Here is an 11,310-nt window from a genome sequence, read left to right on the forward strand (position 1 = left end):
CCAGGCCGACACTCCCAGTGACGGTACTGAGGGAGTGCCGCACTGTCGGAGGTGCCGTCTTTCGGATGAGACGCTAAACCGAGGCCCCGTCTGCCCCCTCAGGTGGACTATCGGAAGAAGAGAGGGGTGAGCTCCCCCCCCCGGTGTCCTGGGGCCAATATTTATCCCTCAAAGAACATCACTAAAAAATGGTCATTATCACATTGCTGTTTGTGGGATCTTGCTGTGCGCAAATTGGCTGCCATGTTTCTACATTCTGTAGGGGGCCCCGATTTCCTGCCCCGGATCAGGGGTTGAAACTTCTCAGTAACTGCCCCCCTTCCCAATACTGAGCACCCCCCCTCCCCTCAAGAGAACATTTTAAGGAAGTCTGCACTTACTCTGCGAGGAATGAGGACGTCCTGGGGACTGAGGCCCAGATCGAAGGAATAGACATGGTCTCTACGTAAAATATAAGACAATTATTGATCAATCACGCGGCTAGCTCAGCTCGAAAATCAATTCCAATTTACAAAACAGAATGTAGTAATAATAAAATGCCACTGGCGGATCTCCCCTGGCATTGCTCATCACCACAGGAACAGGAGAATTACACAATGTTACACCCCTGGCATTGCTCATCATCACAGGGGCAGGAGAGTTACACCATGTTAAACCCCTGGCATTGCTCATCATCACAGGGGCAGGAGAGTTACACCATGTTACACCCCTGGCATTGCTCATCATCACAGGGGCAGGAGAGTTACACCATGTTACACCCCTGGCATTGCTCATCATCACAGGGGCAGGAGAGTTACACCATGTTACACCCCTGGCATTGCTCATCATCACAGGGGCAGGAGAGTTACACCATGTTACACCCCTGGCATTGCTCATCATCACAGGGGCAGGAGAGTTACACCATGTTACACCCCTGGCATTGCTCATCATCACAGGGGCAGGAGAGTTACACCATGTTACACCCCTGGCATTGCTCATCATCACAGGGGCAGGAGAGTTACACCATGTTACACCCCTGGCATTGCTCATCATCACAGGGGCAGGAGAGTTACACCATGTTACACCCCTGGCATTGCTCATCATCCCAGGGGCAGGAGAGTTACACCATGTTACATCCCTGGCATTGCTCATCATCATAGGGTCAGGACTGTAACACCAGGTAAAGCCCACCGTATTATTCTGCTGTTAAGGCAGAACTGGGTATAAGGTTTCTTGACTGATGCCATGGTGCAACAGTGACCCAGAAATGTGCCACTAGATTGAATATTCGTCATGCATGCATCTAGCGAGCGAGTGCTGGCAGGCGATCGACCGCGGAGGGCATCACACCCTGTCCTCAACCAATGTCCACCCGCTCGCGCCCAGTTTGCTGAGGCCGGCTAACTCCCCGATGGAACCTGGGACCTTCGGGGTCTGGACTGGCTCGGCCCGGGTGCTGCACTTCCCCGCTGGGCCCACCCGGGACGCTCTGACCCCAGTTCATCCTGAGCCAATCACCCAGGACGTCCCCTCGCCCGGCCTAACGCCACCCCACCAGCCGCCCGACTGGTCACTGCCACCTCCACCCGCTCCGGACCCCACTTCTTAAGATAGAGCAGCACCCCATCCCACACCGACCGTACCTAAGCGCCTCCTCGCTATGCTGCGCCTGCCGCCGCTCACCTGGCTGCGACGTAGAGCGTTTGATTGATCCTCAGCATGCGCTGAAAGTCCAGGCCGGCCTGCGCTGTCCTGTTGTCGGGCGCCAAACCGCGGAAAACGGGGTAACTCTGGGAATCTGAGACGGCAGGAAAGAAAACACGGACTGGAGTCAGACAGAGCAGATCATGTGGGCAGGAAGGAAAGGATGGATAAGAAGTCCCTGTACAGCTCCGCTGTGACGTCCTCAGTCTAGCCCAATCGCTACAGATTTTGCAGGCAAATGTGGCAGCCATTTTGCATAAGATCTCACAAACAGTAATGAGCTGACTGGCCAGTTAATCTGTTTTTTGAGGGAGTAATACTGGCCTCAGGACTCCGGGGAGAACTCCCCCTGTTCTTCTTCCAAAATTGGCCTGTGGGATCTTTTACAACCCCGAGAGGGGCAGACAGGGCCTCGGTTTAACGTCTCACCCGAAAAACGGCACCTCCGACAGTGCAGCACTCCCTCGGTACTGGCACTGGGAGCGTCGGCCTGGATTATAGGCTCAAATCTCTGGATTTGAACTTTCTGACTCAGAGGCGACCCGACTGGGCCGACTTCAAACACAAATTGTCATGGCAACCAGCGGGAAGATCCTGGGCCTGCCACGCCCAGGGGTTGCCAACCCTCCAGGATTGGCCCTGGAGTCTCCAGGGATTAATGAAGGTTAAGGATTGTCCAATCGGGTAACGGAGAGTGCTTGCTTTCTGATTGGCCGAGGGCGAGGCGGGCCTCCGCGGCGACGGACGTGTCGGGCGACCAATGGCGGGAGCGTGGGGAGCGGGGGCTCATACGATTGGTACCTCCTGGAATCCGGCCAACCGGAGTTGGCGACCCCTCCCCAAGCCTTGACGACAGGTGAGCAAGAGGGGGAGGTGGTGGGCCTCGTGGAGGCCTCAGAGTCAGTGAGCAAAGCAGAGTGGGTAAATCCAGAACGCTCCTTCAAGGTGAACGGTAATGGTGCCAGTCGGTTACAAGGGGAGGGACGGGGCTGTGCTGCAGAGTTTAACGAGGCGGGGGGCAAAATTGGGACTGATATCAGGAAGCTCTCCTCACACAGGCCTTGTGCTCCAGTTGACAGCAGAGGGTGCGGGTTAGCGGGACAATAAATAATAACCTTGGCAGATAGCAAAGCCACTTTGTGGTGTTGCTCGGGCTAACTGAGGCCTCTCTATCTCAGTACGTTGGTAGTGTTCAAACTCCCTCTAAATAACAAACAAAACTGAGGGGTTATCACCGTCAGGAAAGGCTGAACAGACTGGGGCTCTTTTCTCTAGAAAAGAGAAGGCTGAGGGGCGACCTGATAGAGGTCTTTAAAATTATGAAGGGGTCTCGATAGGGTAGACTTAGAGAAGATGTTTCCCCTTGTGGGGGGAGACCAGAACTAGAGGGCCATAAATATAAGAGAGTCACTAATAAATCCAATCGGGAATTCAGGAGAAACTTCTTCACCCAGAGAGTGGTGAGAATGTGGAACTCGCTCCCACAAGGAGTGGTTGAGGGGAATAGTGTAGATGGATTTAAGGGGAAGCTTGAGGGAGAAAGGATTAGAAGGATGTGCTGAGAAGGTGAGATGAAGAGGGGAGGGAGGAGGCTCGTGTGGAGCATAAACACCAGCATGGACCAGTTGGGCCGAACGGCCTGTAAATTCTATGTAACAAGCCTCCTCCCAAAACAAAACAGTTAATTGTTTTGCTGTCTGTAACAAATTGTTTTAATTTACATCCAGCTGGGCTCCTGGCCATGAAATGTTGGGGAGTTAATATTACAACTGGATTCTATTCCACGCAGAGGCTCGGCTGAAGGTAAATTAATAATGGCAAATTAGTCATGCATTTATGATCGAGAACTTACCTAGATTTAGGCCTTGGGCCTAAGGCTAAACATAGGAACAGTTTCAGACAGGAAAAGATCTGAGGATAATCAGGCGCTATAGAAACGCAAGGTTGACTCCTGGGATGAGAGGGTTGTCCTATGAGGGGAGGTTGAGTAGAATGGGCCGATACTCTCTGGAGTTTAGAAGAATGAGAGATGATCTCATTGAAACATATGAGATTCTGAGGGGGCTTGACAGGGTAGATGCTGAGAGATTGTTTCCCCTGGCTGGAGAGTCTAGAACAAGGGGGCATAGTCTCAGGATAAGGAGTTGGCCATTCAAGACTGAGATGAGGAGGAATTTCTTCACTCAGAGGGAATTCTCTACCCCAGAGGGCTGTGGATGCTCAGTCGTTGAGTATATTCAAGGTTGAGATGGATAGATTTTCGGACTCCAGGGGAATCGAGGGAATTGGGGATCGGGCGGGAAAGTGGAGTTGAGGTCGAAGATCAGCCACGATCTGATCGAATGGTGGAGCAGGCTCGAGGGGCCGAACGGCCTGCTCCCGCTCCTGTTTCTTGTATTACTGATGAGTCAATTCTGCATTGATGGAGGAGTTTCAGATTTGAGCAACTTTGACGCATCGTTTCACGGCCTCGTTTCCCCTGATTTTTTTTGTCTCTAAATCCCCTTAACTGTGACCCCCGAATCCCCCCACCCTCTCCCCGTCCAATACCTCGCGAGATCTCAAGGCTTCACTTACCCTGAGCAGCGACGACGTTCAGGGGCGTGATATCCTTGGGGAAGATGGTGGCCAGCCCTCGGTGACCCAGGGCGACGAGGAGAGTCAGTGCCAGGAGCGAGCTGCCCGTTCCCCGGCCGGTGGGCATGGCGCCCGCTGACAGATGGGGCATCGCTGCAGCTCAGTGGGCGACCATAACCTGCAGAAGAGCAAACGGGAGGATATCAACGGTCTAGGGCCCAGAAGGGAGGTCTCCAAACTTAATACCTCTCCTCCCGAACCCCTCAAAAGCTCCATCAAACCCCCTGTACAACTGAAGCATAATTTGCTCCACTTTTTAGTCCAGCCTCCTAGAGATGGAGACCTTTCCAAATTAACAAAAAAAAACACTGCACAGATCAGGCAGCGTTCGCTGAGAAGTAAACACTGCATTAATGTTTCAGGTCGACGAACTTTTTATCAGAACTGGAAGGACTTAGACTTTAAGCAAGAGGAGAGCCTGGGAAAACAGGGGCTGGAGGGAAGGAACAAAAGGTCCGAGAGAGGGCAGGAGCGATTAAATAGGAACGTAGGAACAGGAGGAGGCCATTCAGCCCTTCGAGACTGTTCCGCCATTCAATCAGATCCTGGCCGATCTGCATCTCAACTCCATTTACCCGCATTGCTTCCGTCACTCTTGATACCCTGCTCCAGGGAATAAATGACAGAAGGAGTGACGATGCAGGGCAAAAGGAGGGTGGGAATGGGACATGTAAAGAAGTAAAAGATGGGTCCAGAGGAGGTGTAGATGGCGACAGCAGAACCATTACCAGCGCCTGCTGTCCGAGAAAATGGGAGCAGTGGTTCTGATCCAATGAGTTTTAAATTGCTTTTTGCAAATGCATTTTAAACCTGCCTTTAAGGACAAAGAACAGACGTTGCACAGGGCCTCAGTGCTAACAGGGAGATAAGATCTGTTTACAGTAGAAGGATATGCTGTTTGGTAGAATGCCAATCAGATTCTTGAACTCACCAGCAACACTGCACTGGGCACCCTATCAAAACCCGTGCTGTACCTGCCCTGGGAGTGTTTGATGGGACAGTGTAGAGGGAGCTTTACTCTGTATCTAACCCTGTACCTGCCCTGGGAGTGTTTGACGGGACAGTGTAGAGGGAGCTTTACTCTGTATCTAACCCTGTACCTGCCCTGGGAGTGTTTGACGGGACAGTGTAGAGGGAGCTTTACTCTGTATCTAACCCTGTACCTGCCCTGGGAGTGTTTGATGGGACAGTGTAGAGGGAGCTTTACTCTGTATCTAACCCTGTACCTGCCCTGGGAGTGTTTGACGGGACAGTGTCGAGGGAGCTTTACTCTGTATCTAACCCTGTACCTGCCCTGGGAGTGTTTGATGGGACAGTGTAGAGGGAGCTTTACTCTGTATCTAACCCTGTACCTGCCCTGGGAGTGTTTGATGGGACAGTGTAGAGGGAGCTTTACTCTGTATCTAACCCTGTACCTGCCCTGGGAGTGTTTGATGGGACAGTGTAGAGGGAGCTTTACTCTGTATCTAACCCTGTACCTGCCCCTGGGAGTGTTTGACGGGACAGTGTAGAGGGAGCTTTACTCTGTATCTAACCCTGTACCTGCCCTGGGAGTGTTTGATGGGACAGTGTAGAGGGAGCTTTACTCTGTATCTAACCCTGTACCTGCCCTGGGAGTGTTTGATGGGACAGTGTAGAGGGAGCTTTACTCTGTATCTAACCCTGTACCTGCCCTGGGAGTGTTTGATGGGACAGTGTAGAGGGAGCTTTACTCTGTATCTAACCCTGTACCTGCCCTGGGAGTGTTTGACGGGACAGTGTCGAGGGAGCTTTACTCTGTATCTAACCCCAGCGAATTCCGACTCGCCAGAAAACATAGTGAGGGGTTGTGAGACATTCTGGATCCCTGGGGCTCGTTGCCAGAATAGTGACTGTCACCTGTTATTTTGCAGCAGAGTTATAATTAGGATGGATGTTCCAGCTGAATTCCTGCTTCCCGGAATTATCCCAGCTGGCTGCAGGCCTTGAGTCGAGCTCAGCTAATAATCTCACCCTCTGCTGTTTGTGGAAATACTGGGGACCTTCTGACCTTTCTTTGTATCTTCATCTGGTTTCTCCCTCTTGTTAATCCCTCCCTGCACCCCCCCACCCTGCTACCGCCAGGGGGAAGGCGGGAGGGGCGAGTCCAGAGCCCCACGACCTCTGACCCCGCGTATTGGCCAGATTTGACCTCCTTTTCTCCGGCCCCTTATCTCCCGAAAGGCGGCCCAGCTCTTGGCAGCAACAGCTGGTCTGTGTACAAAGCCTTTAAAGGGAAAACAGTCCCCGAGAGGGGAAAGGAACGAACCAGAGAAGGACAGGGAGAGCTGCGTGTGCGGGCCTCTGAACTGGGCCGCGGGCTCTGAGACTCGCCCATTGGCCGGAAGTCTCGGGTGTGCGTGCAGATAGTTCCCCTTTTTGTTTTGTTCTGCTCCCATGAAGTCACCGCACCGTCCTTGCAACTCCCCGTTGCCGTAATCGAGGCTCGGCTCTATCTGCTCGACTGCTTCTGGCCTCTCTCGCTGCTGACTGTACAGACGCCACGCCCTACCGTCCGCAGGCTGCGGCCTGCCCTGCCGCAGCTGTCGAAAGCTCGGAGAGCGAGCCAGGGGGTGAGGCGTGTGGAGTCGGGCCCAGTGGCACTGAGACCGGGGTTCGAGCACAAGTCCCTGGCGGGAGTTCGAAGCCGAGCGCTGATGCGTCAGGTCACGTCTGGATGGGTCTGAGTCAGAAGGGCCGTGGGTTCAGCAGACGCAACTCCATAATCCAGTACCGAGGGAGCGCCGCACTGTCGGAGGCGCCCGTCTTTCGGATGAGACGTTAAACCGAGGGCCCCGTCTGCCCCTCTCAGGCGGACGTAAAAGATCCCACGGGCCGCCATTGAGAGACGAGCCAATATTTTTCCCTCAACCAACATCACTAAAAAACAGATGATCTGGGTCATTATCACATGGCTGTTTGTGGGATCTTGCTGTGCGCAAATTGGCCGCCATGTTTCCTGCATCACAACAGCGACCACACTTCAAAAAAACGCGGCAGCCAATTTGCGCACAGCAAGATCCCACAAACAGCAATGTGATAATGACCCAGATCATCTGTTTTTCAGCAATGTTGGTCGAGGGATAAATATCGGCCCCAGGACACCGGGGAGAACTCCCCCCCTGCTCGTCTTCCAATAGCGGCCGTGGGATCTTTTACGTCCACCCGGAGGTGCCCGTCTCATCCGAAAGACGGGCACCTCCGACAGCGCGGCGCTCCCTCAGTACCGGCGCTGGGAGTCTCGGCCTCGATTATAGGCTCAAGTCTCTGGGGAGTGGGGCCTCGAAGCCACAACCCTCAGGACTCAGAAGGTACCCACTGAGACAGGGCTGGACACAGCATAGCAGAGTCACACGATGGGAGGCTACAGAGCCATGCAGACAAGTATCAGGATGGAAGGCCGCCCTGCGTCTCGCGGGAAGGCCCTTCAATGTCACTTCTACCCTGTTCATCTCTTCTTTGGAGAGAGCTGCTCGGGGGAGCAGAGCGACATCTACAGAACATTCTGACTTTCAAGGCCTGTGATCTCATCTGAAGTCGCAGAATAAATTACAGCCTCATGCCCCACTCCCGACCATCCCTAATTATGTATTTAATAACCTCTCCAAAACTAGAAAGGACGTGCATCATGTACCACCACAATACTGGTCTCATTTTGGACCGTGAGACAAGCCAGAGGCCGACTACCACTACGACCATCGAGGAGAACGTCGCCATAATTGTTAATAATCTTTCCCAACACAGGATGTGAGTAACGTGCAGTGACTCAGTGCCCGCATTTTGGGGCCAGGCCTGAGTTCCCAGCGAGAGTCCTGCTCGGGCGAGTTACAACCAGCCAGAATCACTGATTCAATTTGGCGTTCTCTCCAAACCAAAAAACGCAGAGAGAGGACGGAGACATTTGCAGTCTCGCATTGTTTTGGGCCTAATTTGATTCTGACCAGGAGGAGGCCCATCCACTACGAGTAGGCCCGAGCCTGAGTCTGATTCTGACCAGGAGGAGGCCCAACGACTATTAGTGGAACTGAGTTGCTGAGAAGGATGTTACAGAGTTTGGCAATGACCTGTGGAACCAACTGCTGAAGATTAAGAGGCAGTAGGGGAGAAGGGAGGTAGATTTACTGAGAGATAAACAACACTGACAAAGCCTTGAAGGTGTCCTCCTCCCCCTGATCTTCTACCCTCCTCTTCTGGAGGGGTGGACTCTCTCTGAGGTGCCATGGATGCTGGCTCCTCGCCCAAATGCCCATTCTCCAAGTGTGAGGCCAGTGGGTCTTGGTGGGCTATTCCACCATGAGAACCCCCCCCACCACCACCACCACCTGACACAGGTGCTACATTTATTCCCTTCCCCCCACGTGAGGCAGGACTCGCATGGATTCACCCCCTCAGTTGAGAGGGGTGCCACAGTGACCTCCCTCCCTCTCCCTACTGACCCAGGTGACCCCTGCCCTCTGTGTGCAAATGACCCTGAACCCCGGGGGAATGGGCTGGGGTCAGGGGTGCAGGAGGAAACCCCGCCCCCAAAGCCCTGCCCCCACCCCATCCCCTTGGAGTCTTCCATTGGGTCCGAGAAAGGAGGGAGATACCAAACCGGAAACTTGGCGTCCACGATACTGGTAAAGGCCCCTCCATTGGCGTCCAGTGCTGGCGCCTGAAACGGATGGTAGGCTCTTTGAATGCGTCAATAGGGGGCCTGAGGCCAGTTAGCGCCTCCCTTTGTTGATAGGGGGAGATGAAGTAGGGAGGGAGGAGGCTCGTGTGGAGCATAAACACCCAGCACGGACCAGTTGGGCCGAATGGCCTGTTTCTGTGCTGTAAATTCTATCTAATTCTGTTTAACAGGGAGGCTAAGGGAAGGAATTCAGAGAGAAAGTCTGAATTCTGACTCCACACATCTGGCTGGGAGCCTCGCCCGCTGGGAACGCACATCAGAAATTCCGGGCGGGTGAATTTGAGACCAATAGGAGTCCAGATAACGACCCCCTGACTGTCCAACTGCATAAGGAGGGAAAATCTCCGCAGCTCTGTGATAGGGTGAGACTGCAGAGCCCCAGACCAATCCAAGCCTCGTGCCTGGGCTGGAATCGGCCAATTACGGGGGGCGGGCTGGAGAGCGTGATGGGACCGATCTCACTCGCTGTCGGCCTGGGTCACCGAATGGCCAGTCTCAGGGAGTCTGCTCTCGGACTGGGAGGCACAGGGGGGGAAAACATGGCTTCTCCCTCCTGGGGATTCGGGTTCAATCCAACCCAGGGAATCACCTCTCCCTCTCCATGCTCCCTCTCCCTCTCCCTCTCTCTCTCTCTTCCTCTCCCTCTCTTCCATCTCCCTCCTCTCCATCTCCCTCTCCCCCCTCTCCATCTCTCTCCATCTCCCTCTCCATCTCCCTCTCTCTCTCTCTCCCTCTCCCCCCTCTCCATCTCTCTCTCTCTCCCTCTCTCTCTCTCTCTCCCTCTCTCTCTCTCCTCTCCCTCTCCCCCTCTCTCTCTCTCTCCCTCTCCCTCTCCCTCTCCCTCTCTCTGTCTCTCCCGCTCCCTCTCTCCCTCTCCCTCTCTCCCTCTCTCTCTCTCTCCCTCTCTCCCTCTCCGTCTCTCCCTCTCCCTCTCTCCCTCTCCCTCTCCCTCTCTCTCTCTCTGTCTCCTCCCTCTCTCTCTCTCTCCCTCTCCCCCTCTCTCTCTCTCTCTCTCCCTCTCCCCTCTCCCTCTCCCTCTCTCTCTCTGTCTCTCCCTCTCCCTCTCTCCCTCTCCCGCTCTCTCTCACTCTCTCTCGCTCTCCCCCTCTCCCTCTCCCTCTCCCCTCTCTCCCTCTCTCTCTCTCCCTCTCCCTCTCTCTCTCGCTCTCTCTCCCTCTCCCTCCCTCCCTCTCTCGCTCTCTCCCTCTCTCTCTCTCTGTCTTTCACTCTCTCTCTGTCCCTCTCTCTCCCTCTCTCGTCTGTTTCCGTCCTCTCTCTGTCTCTGTCTCTCTTTCTCTTTCTCTCTTTCCCTCTCCCTGTCTGTCTGTCTGGCAGCTCAATGTTCCAGGGTACAGATGCTATAGGAAAGATAGAGCAGGAGGTAAGAGAGGAGGGGGAGTTGCGTTCTTGATTAGGGAGAACATCACGGCAGTAGTGAGAGGGGATATATCCGAGGTTCGCCCACTGAGTCCATATGGGTAGAACTGAAAAATAAGAAGGGAGAGATCACTTTGATAGGATTGTACTACAGACCCCCAAATAGTCAACGGGAAATTGAGGAGCAAATATGTAAGGAGATTACAGACAGCTGCAAGAAAAATAGGGTGGTAATAGTAGGGACTTTAACTTTCCCAACATTGACTGGGACAGCCATAGCATTAGGGGCTTGGATGGAGAGAAATTTGTTGAGTGTATTCAGGAGGAATTTCTCATTCAGTATGTGGATGGCCCGACTAGAGAGGGGGCAAAACTTGACCTCCTCTTGGGAAATAAGGAAGGGCAGGTGACAGAAGTGTTAGTGAGGGATCACTTTGGGACCAGTGATCATAATTCCATTAGTTTTAAGATAGCTATGGAGAAGGATAGGTCTGGCCCAAAGTTAAAAATTCTAAATTGGGGAAAGGCCAATTTTGATGGTATTAGACAGGAACTTTCAGAAGTTGATTGGGAGAGTCTGTTGGCAGGCAAAGGGACGTCTGGTAAGTGGGAGGCTTTCAAAAGTGTGTTAACCAGGGTTCAGGGTAAGCACATTCCTTATAAAGTGAAGGGCAAGGCTGGTAGAAGTAGGGAACCTTGGATGACTCGGGAGATTGAGGCACTAGTCAAAAGAAGAAGGAGGCATATGACATGCATAGGCAGCTGGGATCAAGTGGATCCCTTGAGAGTATAGAGATTGCCGGAGTAGAGTTAAGAGAGAAATCAGGAGGGCAAAAAGGGGATATGAGATTGCTTTGGCAGATCAGGCAAAGGTGAATCCAAAGAGCTTCTACAAATACATAAAGGGCAAAAGGGTAACT

General features: G+C 53.3%; 1 protein-coding gene across 4 annotated transcripts in view; it reads right to left on the minus strand.

The window, feature by feature from the left end:
• Positions 1-11,310, minus strand: part of sema6cb (semaphorin 6Cb) — a 79,471-nt gene that overhangs the window by 34,977 nt on the left and 33,184 nt on the right. For all 4 annotated transcript variants that reach the window (XM_067975988.1, XM_067975986.1, XM_067975987.1 and 1 more), the window contains exons 2-4: positions 4,261-4,438; positions 1,663-1,777; positions 381-441 (exon numbers count right to left, since the gene is read on the minus strand). In XM_067975988.1, the coding sequence (XP_067832089.1) occupies positions 381-441; positions 1,663-1,777; positions 4,261-4,411 (327 nt within the window). In that variant the 5' untranslated portion in view covers positions 4,412-4,438. The remainder of the gene's footprint in view (positions 1-380; positions 442-1,662; positions 1,778-4,260; positions 4,439-11,310) is intronic.

This window comes from Heptranchias perlo, chromosome 44 (assembly GCF_035084215.1).
Source record: "Heptranchias perlo isolate sHepPer1 chromosome 44, sHepPer1.hap1, whole genome shotgun sequence".
Lineage (NCBI taxonomy): Eukaryota > Metazoa > Chordata > Chondrichthyes > Hexanchiformes > Hexanchidae > Heptranchias > Heptranchias perlo.